Here is an 18,297-nt window from a genome sequence, read left to right on the forward strand (position 1 = left end):
AGAACTGCAACTGTGATAGGCATGACGACGACAGGTGCTGCCAGATACCAGAAGATCTTGTCTGAAATCAAACCAAAGATAGTGGTTGTTGAAGAAGCAGCAGAAGTTCTTGAGGGACATATTATCACGACTCTGAGTCAGGGATGTGAGCATCTCATCCTTATAGGAGACCACAAACAGCTGAAGCCCAATCCTAATGTGTACAAGCTCGCTAAGAAGTACTGCCTCGACCTGTCCCTGTTTGAGAGAATGATAAATAACGGTGTGCAGTGTAACACTCTGGAGATCCAACACCGGATGAGACCGGAGATATCCAGTCTCATGACACACATCTACCCAAATCTCAAAGATGACGAATCAGTTAAGGCATTTCCTAACATTATGGGTGTGTCTCAAAACCTGTTCTTCTTAACACACAATCATCCAGAGAAGCATGACACGGAAATGGTGAGCCATTCCAATGAGTTTGAGGCAGCATATGTGAAGGAATTCTGTTTGTACTTGCTGAAGCAAGGATATGATCGATCACAGATTACTGTTCTCACTACATATTCCGGACAATTGTTGGCATTGAAGAAGCTAATGCCAAAGGATGTCTTTGGTGGAGTCAGAGTGACTGTTGTTGATAACTTTCAGGGTGAAGAAAATGACATCATTTTGCTCTCACTAGTGCGAAGTAATGAGGAAAACAGCGTTGGTTTCTTAAAAATAGAAAACAGAATTTGTGTTGCCCTTTCTCGTGCAAAGCATGGCCTCTTCGTTATTGGAAACTTTGACCTTCTATCTGAAAACAGCGAACTCTGGAAAGCTTTAGTCAGGGACTGTAGAACCAATGAACAAATTGGTCCAGGTTTAAAATTGTTCTGTCAGAACCACCCTAAAGATGCTGGATTTGTAGCGACAAAAGGAGACGACTTTAAAAAGGCACCAGAAGGAGGGTGTATGAAGCCTTGCGAGTTCAGGCTTGAATGTGGCCATGTCTGTACTCGCCCCTGTCATCCATACGATCGAGACCATGCAGAGTACCAGTGCAACAAGCCGTGTACGAAAGTGATTTGCGAAAATAGCCACCAGTGTACAAGGAGATGTTTTCAAGAGTGTGGAAAATGTATGGTGAAAATCGAGAAAATTGTCCCAATATGCCAACATAAGCAAATGATTGAATGCCATCTTGATCCAAGAAAGTTCTCTTGCAGAGAAAACTGCAACAAAATACTGCCTTGTGGCCACAAATGTGGAGTTCTGTGTGGATCTACTCATCAATGTACTGAATGGGTGAAGAAAACATTTGACTGTGGTCACTCAGCTGATGTACGATGTGAGCGCCAGCATACAGCAAAATGTAATAAGAAGTGCACCACTAAACTGCTGTGTGGTCATGGTTGTAAAGGAAACTGTCAGATTTGTCATAATGGAAAGCTTCACAAAAGCTGTTCACAAAACTGCAGCAGAATCCTGGTGTGTGGTCACGAGTGTACCAGCACGTGTTCAAACTGTCCACCATGTGAGAAGGTGTGTGAGAATCGGTGTCCGCACAGCAAGTGCTTCAAGAAGTGTGGAGAGTTATGTGTGCCATGCATGGAACCATGTGGCTGGGTCTGTCGACACCGTCGGTGTGTAAAGAAATGCAGCGAGCCATGCAACAGAGATCCGTGTAACCAGCCGTGCGAAAAACCTCTTCGCTGTGGTCATCAGTGCATCGGTATGTGTGGAGAACCTTGTCCCAGGTTATGTCGCGTCTGTAACAAGGAAGAGGTGACTGCCATTTTTTTCGGAACAGAAGATGAAGAAGATGCTAGATTCGTCGAGCTGGAGGACTGTGGCCATGTTGTAGAGGTTTCGGGTCTCGACCACTGGATGCAAAGTCAAACCCACACAGACGGCAATGCCGAGCAGGCTCTGCAACTGAAAACGTGTCCAATTTGTAAGACTGTTATTCGTCAGAACATGAGGTATGGAAAACTTATCAGAGAACGACTACGAGACATTGAACAGGTGAAGAGACGTGTTTTGGGTAGCAAACACAAGATTAGACAACTTGAGCAGGAAATTCAAATTCAAATTCAAATCCATATTAGCACCAACAAATACAACGAGAGGAAAGAAATATATGAGCATGGTTACAATAACAGCGAAACAGGTCTAACAGCCATTTTAAATCAGCTTGAGTTTTTGAGTAAAATCGAAAACATGATTAGTAAATTCGAGAAGTTTAATGCTGCGACAGCCTTGTTAAGAATACACGTGAAGCTTTACCTTGCAGACTTGGAACGTTTTCGTCAATGGATATTGGCTAAAAAGGCAGTTGTATTGAGCGAACAAGAGGTGTCTGATGCCCAAAGAGAACTAGAACGCTATAATGCAGCTCTTGGAATCCTCAGGATGGAAAAGATTTTGAAGGACAAAAATATTCAACTGGATTCAGTGCTGGAGGAAAAACTCCAGAGAGTGAAACGCTATGTAGGTGGGAAGAGACCGTATTTACCAGAAAGACAGCAGTATGTGAAGACAGTGGTGGACGAGATTAAAAAGCTGGCTCCGGACTCTGGGTTGGGAATCAGTGATGCTGAACGAGTTTCCATAGTAAAGGCGATGGGTCTTTCAACTGGACATTGGTTTAAATGTAAAAATGGTGAGTTGATGTTCATAATAATAATAATAATGGAAATATTGTAAATTTCGTTTGTCATTGTTAATATTTTAGGTTTGTTTTGTTTTACAAAAACAACAAAAAAAACAACAACAACAACAACAACAACAGAAACAGAAACTGTATAATCTGAAATACTGAACCATTGTTGTTTCCTTCCAAGGATTTTCCGCTTTAAACTAACTGTATTAAGTAGCCAGATATCAAACAGCACCTTACTAAATAGGATGCAAAATCACTAAACTACTTGTGGGCAGTTTCTCGGTGATAGGTGTTACATTTACAGCCCATTTTTTATTTTCATAATATCAAATAACATTGTTTTAAAACTTTCAAGCCATTTAAAAATTGAGTTACAGCTATTGTTTAATGTTTTAGAATTGTGTAGCGATCTCTTAAAGTTGTGACGCGATACTGAACAACATGTTCACTGCGTATACTAGTACCTGTATTTTGAGCACTATTTTTGTGTCCAGGCATTTATTGTATCTTCATATTAGGTGACCATAAGCTACTTAATGCTACAGTAAAATTCATCAAACTACCATTAAGTCATCTTTGGTGGCCATTTAATTACCTGTGCTGATGTTAATTCTTTTAACACAATATCTGACAATTGACATATTAATCGATATACACCAGCAATGAAAAAGGTTAACAATTAATGTTATGTTTGTCTGTTTTAAGGTCACATCTATGCTATTGGTGATTGTGGTGGAGCCACGGTAGAATCTAGGTGTCCGGAATGTAATGCAGCTATCGGCGGGGGAGACCATCGATTGAGGTCCGACAATGCTCTTGCAACAGAGATGGATGGCGCCAGACATGCTGCCTGGTCTGAACAGGCTAATCTAGGAAACTTTCTACTGGATGACCTAATATAACAACTGATAACTAGTTATCTTGCTGTATGGTACGAATATTCAACTCTATGACCTAGTTTAACAACTCTAACCTGTTGCCCAGAGCACAAACGTATGAATTTGTAGCCCACAACAATGTTTAAACAAAACAAAATCTGACGACAATTTTGAGACTTCCTATGGCATTTTTTAAATAATAGTGTATATGTATATAATAAATAAACAATTTGATGGTGTTTTTTTCGAATACGACGTTTATGTCAACTCCATATTAAACCATATTTTTCACACATCACTTGATGACAAAAATAGTTTTAGAAAAACCCCATGATAAAAGCAGGATCTCTCTCTCTCTCTCTCTCTCTCTCTCTCTCTCTCTCTCTCTCTCTCTCTCTCTCTCTCTCTCTCTCTCTCTCTCTCTCTCTCTCTCATATATATAATGTAATAAAAATATGTGATATTTTTCAAATCACCTACATTGTACTTTCAGAATTTGATAAATTTGCAAAATAGATATAAATTAATCCGGTCACGGCGCTGCTTTTATTGATATGTAAGCAAATGTATGTCAGCAATACTCCCTAACTGACGTATGCATTCATAATTATCAAACAAAAACGGTTCTACAGCAACTTTACATTGAAAGAAGTTCAGAGTTCTAAGAACCCCGCCACCTCCCAACAATACATAATACAATTTTTTATTCCTAGTATATGATATTCACCATATCGAATCACACTCTGGTAATAAGCTCTCTCTCTATATATATTATAGTCAGTTTTCGTACCCTTGTTTGGCTTCGTACACAATAGAGGCTATTTTTTTTTTTTAAATACGATTTTTATTTTTTTGATGTGTGAAAACCATATTTTCACGAAGTGCGAAACAATGAGATATGATTTTCACACATCCTGAGATAGAATAGTTTATTTATAATATACATCTTTTCTAATTTTGGACTATATCTTTGGCTTATCCTATCGAAAATACGCAACGCCATGATATATTTTTGTTCGGTGGAACTTTAGCAGAAAATGTACTAGACCATCGACTTTTCAAAAGAATTATGAATAAAAATTACCATTATTAATTATTAAATTAATAATTATTTAATAATACTGCAAAACACACACACACACACACACACACACACACACACACACACACACACACACACACACACACACACACACACACACATCGATCGAACCGGAAGTAAATTTTAACTTACGACAGGACATTGTGTCACCGTTATTGCACTTCATATCCATTTTTAAATTACTTTATTTTTTTATTTTTAAAATACGATCAGTTGAATTGGTAATTATAAAACTGAAAACGATGAAGAGACATTGACCTCTATAATCAGATCGTAATAAGTTGCAACGAAGATAATTGAATTATAAAATATTAATATGATTTCTATATTTTCACTAACTAAAAAACAGTGAAAGTGTGACTTTTCTCTGAATATCACCTTTATGGTTTCCATAAATCTATATATTTCATAGCTAGATATATATATATATATATATATATATATATATATATATATATATATATATATATATAATAAATTTATATGACATATCTAACGGTAAGTTGTTGATACATTACCTTTTAGTTTTACCATCTCTCTTAATACTTCAATTTAATATTTTGTCTAAAATTATGAAAAATAAAAACATACCAACTGTAAAGTGTATTCACTGTTCTCGGAACTGTTTTTACAGGGGTCTTAATACTTCAATTTAATATTTTGTCTAAAATTATGAAAAATAAAAACATACCAACTGTAAAGTGTATTCACTGTTCTCGGAACTGTTTTTACAGGGGTCAAGGTAAGTAAACTAGTTTTTATTTTAATGTGGCGGACAGTCATACTACCAGTTTTTATGCATGATGTTTCTGTTTTAAGAACGCTAGCATAATTTCAATGCAAAACTTGCTATTGAAAACTTTTTGTTTGAAGATTACTAATGTACCTGACAATGTGAAGAAAATCGTGTTATTAAAAAAGTTATACTGTTACGAAATATGGATTTCAAGTGAAATTACGTTAAGATATATTATATTTAATGTGTACCAAGCCAAAACAAGGTGCAAAAAGTGGCTGTCGTCGACCGTAATTTGCATAGTTATCAAATTACCTATTATATTATAATTATATTTATATTATATTATATTTATATTATATTATATTATTATTATATTTATATTATATTATATTATATATATATATATATATATATGTGTGTGTGTGTGTGTGTGTGTGTGTGTGTGTGTGTGTACAGTAAAACCCATCTAAACCAGATACCCGTGGGACCATTAATATTGTCCAGTGTTTATAGTCTGGGTCCCACACAGAAAAAAACTGCATATTTTGAAGATTTTATGAAACTATCAGGGCTTGAAGGTAACATATGTGGCTTCAATCTCAGAAGGGGTGCCCACTCATCCGGGCACTACTTTCAAGATGGCCGCCATTGTTCAAAATGGCCACCGTTTTTCGAGGTGCGAACACTAAAAATGATAGAAATAACCGATTTCAATGATCTTAGTGTCGATTCATATGTTTTTGACAACTCTAAAACTGAATATTGAGTTTGTAATTTCTAAAATCCATCATGGCGACCCGTAGCGGCCAGTTTCCAAGATGGCCGCCATTATTTGTGAAAAAAAAAAAAATTAACCGATTTTCACAATCTTGGTGTAGATTTATATGTTTTTGACCATAGTAAGACAGATTATGTATATTAAAATTTGAAAAATTGAATATTGTGATCAGTAACGGCCACTTTCCAAGGTGGCAACTGTGTTCCATCAAAGTGAAATTGGGCTTAGTTGTTGGAGTGCATTTGAGTTGAGCTTTTCTGCAGGAGCAAGCCCTCGAACATCCCTTCGTGCATCTGCACTTGACTAACTCTTGACAAGATTTGCATGGTTTATCTAAAGTGGACCACTTAGGCTCCCAGTGACTATCAGTTTTCTATCATCCCCATTCTTTTGGACATTGGTATATTGGTTCAGCTTCGCGCGACTGCCCCCAAACATGGCGACTTTGAAACGCTGCACGTAGGGTAGGGTATGCTGTCGTAATGCTTCCTTCGTTGGAGGCAAACTTTCGAGTCGTTTGTTCCCAATGGTGAACTGTTCTTTTTGGAGCATGTTGACCTCTGTTCAGTGCTAGATGAGTGCATCAAGCATGTGAAGCGCTCTAAGTTCCTAAATACATCATCAGGTAACGAACGTAACACAGTAGATATACTGGTGAATTACGACGTAACTGCTGGGAAAGCCTTCCACGTTTGCCAGGCTGTTTTTTTCCCTCTGCCAACAAAGGCAGACACAGTGTCACACCCACTATACGCGTGGAAGCCAGGAAGAGCTGAGCACATTACGATACCAATTTCACCAGCAATTCTATGTACAGGAATATTTCTATAGTTCTTGCCTGTTCCGAATAACAACCACAGTTCTCGTAGTCCTATAGCATATAACTTGTTGAAGCTAGCTAAAGCAAGCACTAACACATCCGTATCTACTGTCCGGATGCCTATCTTGGTTATTCCGTTTGTTACCATATCTGTTAGATTTACGAATATCCTGGTATCCGCCTCTTCATGCTTTAAGGTGGGTGGAAGGGTTGATGCAGATGCTGAATCCTCCCAACTTCTGGGCAGTGCACCTGGTAACCGGACAACCATCTTCACCCCTGTACCCCATTTCTGTCGCGTGTACTCTTTCAAGCTATCTTTTACGTATGTATCCCAAACAACATCAAGACGGGTAGCATTAACTGTTGTGACTTGTTTGGTGAGATGAGGAGCAAACGTGTTCGAATAGTACTGGTCAAATGTTTTCAGTTCTTTTCCGGCTTGCAAGATGTTAACGAGTGCAGCTCCGTCAATGATCAAACCATCACATATGACACGGTTGCTTGCTGTGTTGTCAGCATTGTCTGGCACAGTTTCTAACAGTCCGAGCAGGTCAGCTTTCTGCCCGAGATAGAGATCACCATCTGCAAACAAGGCAGAAGGAAATGGTTAATTTTCACACTGAAAGAATGTATCTAGATCTAGCTGACGGTTCTGGCTGACGATGAACAATCTGGAGAACAACTCTACATCCAATTTAAGGATACGGACATGTCCATCGGCCTTTGTGCGACGCTTCTTCTTACTCGCAAATAGTGGTAGATTTGTCCGAGTAATTGCTGCATCCAGTGGCTCTGATCTCCGAACAAATCTTTCTTCTCGACATTCCAGTCCAGTTGATTCTGCTCCGTTCATCTTTTCCACAATGTCAGCTTGAACGATGACCTTTGAGTCCAAGACGAATAGCTCTGAACTGTCATCACTGAATGAGTTACCAAACTCGTTGAATGAATCCTGCACAGGTTGAACTTTCTTCGAGAACTTTGTTTGAAAGGGTCGATACTGCTCATGGTGTTTCGGATTTACAGGAGCAGAGTTCTTGTTGAGATCAACCTCGAATTCGTTGATAAGTTCACTCAGTAATTTGACCAACTATATTCCATCTACGTAAGGCATCATTGTCTTCAGTAAGTCCGATAGCACCTCCATCACCTTTGACAACAGCGTTGTTTTGCTCATGGGCTTGATCAATTCCAATCGCCGAAAATGGCCTATGAGTTTTACAGATAGCAAAGTCTCCGGTGATGAGTTTTACAGATAGCAAAGTCTCCGGTGAGAAATCTTCGGTAGATGGCAGGTGCAGTAGTTTCGAGTTCGACAAGGTCTTTCACATGTACCGAAAGCCAACGCGAGTAGTTTGGGTGGTCCATTACGAAAAACCATGGTAGCATCTTCTTCAGTGAAGTGAGGTACAAACCAAAGTTGCGTTGACAAATCGAGCGGACAAATGTGAAGAGAAGCTTCAAGAGCTAAAGTGATATGAGCCAATACTTGAACAGTGGATGCTGTTTAGCTTCTTCCGAACACCAATCTTCAAATGCAACTTGTTCGCCGTTTTCTTCGAACAAAAACAATATAGTTTGACACCAGAATCATTCCCCAAAAATGACAGCCATCTTGAAAAGTGGCCGTTACTGATCACAATATTCGATTTTCCAAATTTTAAACTTCATAATCTGTCTTACTATGGACAAAAACATATAAATCGACACCAAGATTGTGAAAATTGGTTAATTATTAAACAAAATTTAAATAATGGCGGCCATCTTGGAAAATGGCCACTACGGGTCGCCATGTTGGATTTTCGAAATTACAAACCCAATATTCAGTTTTAGAGTTGTCAAAAACATATAAATCGACACTAAGATCATTGAAATCGGTTATTTCTATCATTTTTAGTGTTCGCACCTCGAAAAACGGTGGCCATTTTGAAAAATGGCAGCCATCTTGAAAATAGTGCCCGGATGAGTGGGCACCCCTTCTGAGATTGAAACCATATATGTTACCTTCAATCCCTGAAAGTTTCATAAAATCTTCATAATATGCAGTTTTCTTATGAAAACTGGTATCTGGGAGCCGGACTATTAGAGGTGTCTGGTTTTCAGCGATTTACACTGGTATATACTACTCAAAAGAATTTAAGGGTCAGACGATATTTTCGACATTATTTTCTGAATGTCAATTATATTAGCTAGACCATAATGTCACGCATGGTATTGTTCCATTTTGACGAAAGTGGGTCTAAGCAACCCATAAATGAATTAAAATCCACTGTCATTGACACTGTCGACTAGTTCTAATGGCGAAAACATGCTTACATTTGCACGTAAATTAGGGCGAAAGCGAAAGGTCTGCTAAGTGCCCATAACTTGCTTTTTCACAAAGCGCTTCATTTGCACGCTTTGCATGTGTATTCCATGTTCCTAATGCTGAATTTCCGTATAATTGGAGCTTGCGTTCGTGTACGGTGCACACTCCAAATTCGACAATGGTACGACGTCAACTGACTCTCAAAGATCGAGGAAGGGCTATTGCTTGGCTTCAGGATGGCAATACGCAAAGAAATGTTGCTCTGAGACTTGGTGTCAGTCAGAGTGTCGTTGGCCGACTGTGGCAACGGTACCTAGCAACGAATTCTGTTCGAAATCGTCCACGTTCGGGAAGACCCCGAAGCACTACAAATAGAGAGGACCGCTACATCACCAATATGGCTCTACGTCAATGCACAACCACTGCACGCCGATTACGTGACAATCTGCGGACTGCGACTGGAACTCGAGTGTCTGATCAAACCATACGCAATCGTCTGAGAGCCAATAATCTACGCTGCCGTCGCCAGGCTGTTCGACCACCACTCCTACCACGTCACAGAACGGCCAGACGTCACTGGTGCACGCTTCATCTGCGGTGGCAACGTGTTCAGTAGGGTCGAGTGATGTTCACTGATGAGTCCAGGTTTAGTCTCCAGTTCAGCGACGGTCGGGTTCGTGTCTACAGACGTCCTGGGGAGCGCTTCGCTGACGTTAACGTTAGACAACGTCACCGGTTCGGTGGTGGCAGCGTCATGGTGTGGGGCGGCATCTCTATCCACCACAGGACCCCCCTCTATGTGGTGGATGGCAATCTGAATGGAATCCTCTATCAGAATGAGATTATCCGGCCGTTGGTTCTCCCAGGCCTTCAGCAGATTGGCGGCGGGGCAGTTCTGCAGGATGACAATGCCAGACCCCTACGCGCCAGGGTGGTAACGGACTTTCTCAGACAACAAGGTATCGCCAGGATGGATTGGCCAGCATATTCGCCTGACTTGGCCCCAATAGAGACGCCTGGGACGAATTAGGCAGGAGAGTTCGGGATAACCATGCCCCTCCGGCCAACCTTCATGATCTGGGTCAACTTCTTATGGCAGAGTGGCAGGCCATTCCCCAAGAGTTCTTCAGACGTCTGATCAACAGCATGAGGCAACGATGTGTCGAGTGTATTCGCGCCAGGGGTGGATTCACACACTATTAAACGAATGTTCTAATGTGTAAAATCCATGTTTGACAACCTTCAACTTTGACAGCATGTCATGTGACTTTCTTGTATACAGTGACGTTTATTTGTGTGTTTTTTGTAAATATGGAACGATAAATTAAATTTTTGATGTAGTTTACATCATCAATCTAATACACTCTGAAACTTATTTGGTTATAAATTTTTGACCCTTAAATTCTTTTGAGTAGTATAAAACGTTTGTTGTATTCTGTTGTTTGTTTCTGCTGGAGTCCTATTCATATTCGGTTTTATATATGTATATATAAATCTAGCAGATAATAATGTAATAAAGAACCTTTAACTTAAGTTATTTTAACGTTTGCTTATATATTTTAATTTTTTTAAATAATGTAATGTTGATCATCAAGTGCCGAAGTTTAGCTTTAAAAATTGATATAGCAATGAAATGCTATTGACATCTTTTCGACACCACAAAGCCAACATTACTTTTTTCTACTCTTTATTTTGCATAATAAACGGTTTTAAAACAAAATCAAATTCAAACAATAGGAAGACAGTGGATTAAATTCATTGTTGTTTTGTCGATCCTTGAAGCAAACTGTAAAAATGTTTCTTAAAGATATAAAAGCTGTCACTTGATAAAAAGCTGTCACTTGATCTTTAACATGGCTAACCTGATCATTTGCATCTTGCACTAGCTATTTGCCACCACTAGCTATTTGCCACCCGTGCACAGTCATATGTATCGGAGATTAGACACCTAATGGCTAACCTGATCATTTGTATCTTGCACTAGCTATTTGCCACCCGTGCACAGTCATATGTATCGGAGATTAGACACCTAATGGCTAACCTGATCATTTGTATCTTGCACTAGCTATTTGCCACCCGTGCACAGTCATATGTATCGGAGATTAGACACCTAATGGCTAACCTGATCATTTGTATCTTGCACTAGCTATTTGCCAACCGTGCACAGTCATATGTATCGGAGATTAGACACCTAATGGCTAACCTGATCATGTGTATCTTGCACTAGCTATTTGCCAACCGTGCACAGTCATATGTATCGGAGATTAGACACCTAATGGCTAACCTGATCATTTGCATCTTGCACTAGCTATGTTCGAAGCCAGGTAGAAGATGGCGAAGTGACAAGAAACGAAATAATTTGTGGCGCCATAATTATTGACAACAGTATAATCGTCCGGTTTTCAGAGGTACATATTGCACTAAATAAAGAGTTTGGGACTGAATTATTTGTCCGGTGTTCAGTTTAGAGAGGTTTCCGAATTAAACTTTAGTGTCAAAAGATGCTAAAATCACGGAACCGTGGAAAATGTCCGGTTTTGAGAAAATTCCGGTTTAGAGAGAATCCGGTCTTGAGAGATTTCTCTCTCTCTCTCTCTCTCTCTCTCTCTCTCTCTCTCTCTCTCTCTCTCTCTCTCTCTCTCTCTCTCTATATATATATATATATATATATATATATATATATATATATATATATATTGCAGACTTATCAACTACATTCTTGTGAACTGAGTGAAATTAAATATATATATTTCAGGGAGTCTGACGAAATGTTCCGGTATACACAGTGACCGATTACACAGATATCTGTTTTCGCTGGACAGGACTTAGAGATGATGCCAGTTTCGACACAAATCCAGATTTCACAGATACCGGTTTAGACAGAGTGCACTATATAGTTTTCAGCTTTTAAAATATCACTTTATCTCAGAAAGGCATCTTCTAACGTTTATAGTCCATAGCATGGCTATTTTAATATGTATAGTTCATATAATATCAGTGGTGGTGTTCGTCTAATAGTTACGATTCATGTAATAGTAAGTATTTTGCTAATGTTTATAATCCATTGTATTTAACTATGGTACATGTTTATAGTTACCATCTTTTAAACGATCACATCAGCTTATCTCTGTAAGTAGTATTTCTTATTCTAAGCACAATCGTGTATTCTGTGTTTTATTAACTTCCAATTTCGATGTGTTTTCTAGTAGTACGGAGCTTTCAGATAATATTATATTGGTATGCTATCTTCAAATGTTTATAATCTATTTAATAATGTGAATATTCTGATGTTTATAATTCATGCAATAGTGCTGATTTCCTTATATTTGTAATCTATAAAATAATGTTAGTCTTCTAATGTGTTTAATCCACGTGAAAGTAATAATGTGGCCATTCTAAATGTTAATAATTTCTGTAATAGTGTGGATCCTACATGGAATATTCTGAGGTTTATAACCCATGTGATAGCGTGTATGTTTTAATATTTATAATTGTTATTGCATTACTAGTGTCGTTCGTCTAATATTTATAATTAAAGTAATATTGGGGATTTTCTAATGTTCATAATTATCTGTTTGCAAATCATGTAATGGTGTGGATTTTCTGTTTATAAGTCGTGCACTAGTGAGAACTTTTTAATGGTAGTAATCCTTGTGATACTGTGGATTTTCTGTTTATAAACCGTGTAACAGTATGGATCTTTTATATTTTAAACAAATTGATTAAAGTAACTGTTAAAATGTTTATTGGTCACCAGTCCTTGTAGAGTCGGGTTTTGTTTTGTTAATTGTTATGTTTCTCTCCACTAGATAATGAAAACAAACATCCACGTCAAAATAATTACATTGAAAAAGAATAGGCATTCCTCCCATAACCTAGGCACTGCAGTTCACAATTGAACAAGGTAGTTTATGGCGTGAAATACGTGGCTGTCTGTTTTATATATATATATATATATATTATATGCTTTGAAAAACTTCAAAGATACATTATATAATAATCTGTGTAATGCACGGCTATAGATAGTTATATGCGTATTTGTCTTGCTATGTTTTCTACCTACCTGTCTGTCTGTCTGTATGTCTGTCTATCGGTATGTCTGTCTCGGTCTCTATATATATGTATATTCATCTATCTATCTATCTGCCTTCTATCTGTCTGTCTGTCTATCTGTCTATCTATCGATTTATCTATCCATCTATCCATCTATGCAGGTAGCATACATTTATACTAAAATATTTAATAAAACTATTAGCAATTCGATTGATGTATACATGTCATGTAAATGGTGTATAATGTACACATGAATTTGGATTTAATACTTAGTACTGATTGGGGTTTTTTCACCAATAACTCATATTCTGCTCAATTTATCATCTTTTAGACGATCATTTCAGGTTATACCTATAGCTAGTATTTCTTATTCAAGGCACAATCGTGTATTATGTGTTTAATTTCCAATTCCAATTTGTTTTCAAGTAGTACCGAGCTTTCAGATAATATTATATTGATATGCTAATTTTAAATGTTTATAATCTATGTAATAATATGAATATTCTGATGTTTATAACAATTCTTGCAATAGTGCTGATTTCCGTATATTTGTAATTTATAAAATAGTGTGTCTTTTTTAATGTGTTTAATCCATATGACAGTGAGAAACGTCTGTTTATAAGCCATGTAAAAGTGTAGATCTACTAATTTTTATAATTCGTGTGCTAATGGGGATATTCTAATGTTTATAAATCATGTGATAGTGCGGATTTTCTAAGGTTTATAATCCATGTAATAGTGTGGATATTCTGACAGTGTGGATATTCTGACGTTTATAGTCCATGTAAAAGTGTAGATATTCTAATGTTAATAATCCATGTAAAAGTGTAGATATTCTAATGTTAATAATCCATGTAATAGTGTGGATATTCTAATGGTAATAATTTGTGTAAAAGTGTGGATATTCTGACGTTTATAATCCATGTAAAAGTGTGGATATTCTAATGTTTATAATCCATGTAAGAGTGTGGATATTCTAATGTTTATAATCCATGTAAAAGTGTGGATATTCTCATGTTTATATTCCATGTAAAAGTGTGGATATTCTAATGTTTATAATCCATGTAAAAGTGTGGATATTCTAATGTTTATAATCCATGTAAAAGTGTGGATATTTTAATGTTTATAATATCTGTAATAGTGTGCATCCTACATGGAATTTTCCGAGGTTTATAAGCCATTGTTTACTGTTTACTGTTTACTGTTTATAATTAAAGTAATATTGGGGATTTTCTAATGTTCATAATATGTGTTTGCAAATCGTGTAATGGTGTGGATTTTCTGTTTATAAGTCGTGTACTAGTGAGAACTTTCTAATGGTTGTAATCCATGTAATGCTGTGGATTTTCTGTTTATAATCCATATAACAGTATGAACAAACTGATTAAAGTAACTGTTAAAATGTGTATTGGTCACCAGTCCTTGTAGAGTCGGGTTTTTGTTTTGTTAATTGTTATGTTTGTCTCCACTAGATAATAAAAACATCCACGTCAAAATAATTACATTGATAAAGAATAGGCATTCCGCCATAACCTAGGCACTGCAGTTCACAATTGAACAAGGTAGTTTATGGCGTGACATACGCGGATGTCTGTTTTACTTATATATATATATATATATATATATATATATATATATATATATATATATATATATATATATATAGCTTTGAGAAAAACTTTATATAATAATATGTGTAATGCACGGCTATACATAGCTATATGCGTATTTGTCTTTCTTTGTTTTCTATCTGTCTGTCTGTCTGTCTGTCTATCTGTTTGTCTGTCTATCGGTATGTCTGTCTTGGTCTCTGTATATATGTATATTCATCTATCTATCTATCTATCTATCTATCTATCTATCTATCTATCTATCTATCTATCTGTCAATCTGTCCATCTATCTATCTATGCAGGTAGCATACATTTATACTAGAATATTTAATAAGACTATTAGTAATTCGATTGATGTATACATGCCATATAAATGGTGTATAATGTAGAAATGAATTTGGATTTAACACTTGGTGTTGATTGTGTTTTTTTCACCAATAACTCATATTGTGCTCAATTTACCATCTTATAGACGATCATTTCAGGTTATACCTGTAGCTAGTATTTCGTATTCTAGGCACAATCGTGTATTCTGTGTTTAACTTCCAATTCCAATTTGTTTTCTAGTAGTACCGAGCTTTCAGATAATATTATATTGATATGCTAACTTTAAATGTTTATAATCTATCTAATAATGTGAATATTCTGATGTTTATAATAATTCATGCACTTGTGCTGATTTCCTTATATTTGTAATCTATAAAATAGTGTTAAGTCTTCTAATGTGTTTAATCCATGTGGCAGTGAGAATCGTCTGTTTATAAGCCATGGAAAAGTGTAGATCTACTAATTTTTATAATTCATGTGCTAATGGGGATATTCTGATGTTTATAAATCATGTGATAGTGCGGATTTTCTAAGGTTTATAAATCATGTGATAGTGTGGATATTCTAATGTTTATAAATCATGTGATAGTGCGGATTTTCTAAGGTTTATAATCCATGTAATAGTGTGGATATTCTGACGTTTATAATCCAAGTAAAAGTGTGGGTATTCTAATGCTTATAATCCATGTAACAGTGTGGATATCCTGATGTTTATCGATTAATGTATACATGTCATGTAAATGGTGTATAATGTACACATGAATTTGGATTTAATACTTGGTGTTGACTGGAGGGTCTTTTCGTCAATAATTCATATTTTGCTCAATTTAGAATTTTCACCATATTATACAATTGTACATACAATTGTGTATATTTAGATTTCAGTTATCTAATTTTAATGTTTTCGAATGTTGTAATTTACAATAATAATACAAAAGCAACTCTTCTAAAATATAGGACTATTTGTTCGAACTGTTTTGCTAAAGTATGATAGGCCTACTGACCATGTTTAGTAAATTCCACTCTAAGTACTGGTATACCGCGATAACGCTCTACGCCATTCATACAGTGTGTAAAACGGTTTTGGTGTTTATCATCGTATGAACGTCAAACATATAACGTTCAATTCGTAAATAAATTAGGCTATCAATGGCAACATCAGCATTGTTAATGTTCACTTTAAAATAGAGGTGGAGAGTTAAAACAGGTCGTAAACTCCAGTGTTAAAACAGCTCGTAAACTCCAGTGTTAAAACAGCTCGTAAACTCCAGTGTTAAAACAGGTCGTCCGCGGTGCACGAGCCGGAGGATGAAACCTCCTCGGTGGATCCATTCTCTGATTGGGTTTGCCCGTTCCAACCAATGACCCACCCCAAACAAAAAATCCTAGCTACGGTCATGGTATTATCTGATGTTTTACATTCATTAGCCGATGATTACTAAATCGATGTGCTCTAGTGGTGTCATTAAACAAACCAAACTTTAACTAATATATGAAAAACATTAAAGTTTGGTAGTAAGTTTATGAAAACCTTCCCCTCCCCACTTTAATGTTTAACAACTCCCCAACATCAAAACGCATCGATAATTGTGTATCAAATGGCTGGTAACGAACGATTTTTTTAACAACACCCCAGTACAAAAAGGGCATCGGCTACTGGGATGGAACACACTAAATATGGTAACTATTATTCTGGACCGGCCTCGGTGGCGTCGTGGTTAGGCCATCGGTCTACAGGCTGGTAGGTGCTGGGTTCGGATCCCAGTCGAGGCATGGGATTTTTAATCCAGATACCGACTCCAAATCCTGAGTGAGTGCTCCGCAAGGCTCAATGGGTAGGTGTAAACCACTTGCACCGACCAGTGATCCATAACTGGTTCAACAAAGGCCATGGTTTGTGCTATCCTGTCTGTGGGAAGTGCAAATAAAAGATCCCTTGCTGCTAATCGGAAAGAGTAGCCCATGTAGTGGCGACATCGGGTTTCCTCTCAAACCATATGTTTGACGCCATATAACCGTAAATAAAATGTGTTGAGTGCGTCGTTAAATAAAACATTTCTTTCTTTCTTTCGTATTATCCTGGCGACGAGTATATGATTCATACAATTCCAATGTCAGTGTGTTGTACCAGTACAACTATAGGCTTGTACCCGGCCCAGAACATACCCCAAATGTAATCCAGCATATATCAGTGTTGTACTAGTACAACTATAGGCTTGTAGCCACCGGGTGGGTGTGACCCCGCCCCAGAACATACCCCAAATGTAATCCGGCATATATCATATTATAGCGCGTGTGTATGCTCTTTTGCTAAAAAAAAACAAAACAAAAAAAACTGAGTGTAGTAAATAGTTGATGAAATGGTACAAAAGGTTTGATTAGCACAGTTTTACACCACATTCGAAGAGAACCAATCCAACTAGTTAATGTTAACAATATGTTTATCTCGAGTTTTCTTAGATACCTATTATGTATGATTGCTTTTGAAATGTAATAAACATCTTTCTGTATCTTTTCTTTGTTTTGTGGAGATGGATCCCAAACTTCTTTGAAAACGCATCACTCAGTTTTCACTCATTGCTGTCGCAATACCCAATACTTGAATACAGTAACTGGGTGTGCGGTTGTTGTACAACACACTGTATCCCCAATCTTCGAATACAATAACTGGGTGAGGTTGTTGTACAACACTATATCCCCAATCTTTGAATACAATAACTGGGCGTGTACAACACACTGTATCCCCAATCTTTGAATACAATAACTGGGTGTGTACAACACACTGTATCCCCAATCTTTAAATACAATAACTGGGTGTGAGGTTGTTGTACAACACACAGCCTATCCACAATCTTTGAATACAATAACTGGGTGTGAGGTTGTACAACACACTATATCCCCAATCTTTGAATACAATAACTGGATGTGAGGTTGTTGTACAACACACTATATCCCCAATCTTTGAATACAGTAACTAGATGTGAGGTTGTTGTACAACACACTGTATCCCCAATCTTTGAATACAGTAACTGGGTGTAAGGTTGT

At 37.1% G+C, this 18,297-nt stretch overlaps 1 protein-coding gene across 1 annotated transcript in view; it reads left to right on the forward strand.

Moving 5' to 3' along the window:
* The window catches only part of LOC121379212 (NFX1-type zinc finger-containing protein 1-like), a 20,942-nt gene extending 3,872 nt beyond the window's left edge, over positions 1-17,070 (forward strand). The window contains exons 2-4 of the mRNA XM_041507758.1: positions 3-2,632; positions 3,338-3,563; positions 12,016-17,070. Coding sequence (XP_041363692.1) covers positions 3-2,632; positions 3,338-3,534 — 2,827 coding nt within the window. The 3' untranslated portion in view covers positions 3,535-3,563; positions 12,016-17,070. The remainder of the gene's footprint in view (positions 1-2; positions 2,633-3,337; positions 3,564-12,015) is intronic.
* The last annotated feature ends 1,227 nt before the right edge of the window (positions 17,071-18,297 follow it).

The sequence above is a fragment of the Gigantopelta aegis genome, chromosome 1 (genome assembly GCF_016097555.1).
Source record: "Gigantopelta aegis isolate Gae_Host chromosome 1, Gae_host_genome, whole genome shotgun sequence".
NCBI lineage: Eukaryota > Metazoa > Mollusca > Gastropoda > Neomphalida > Peltospiridae > Gigantopelta > Gigantopelta aegis.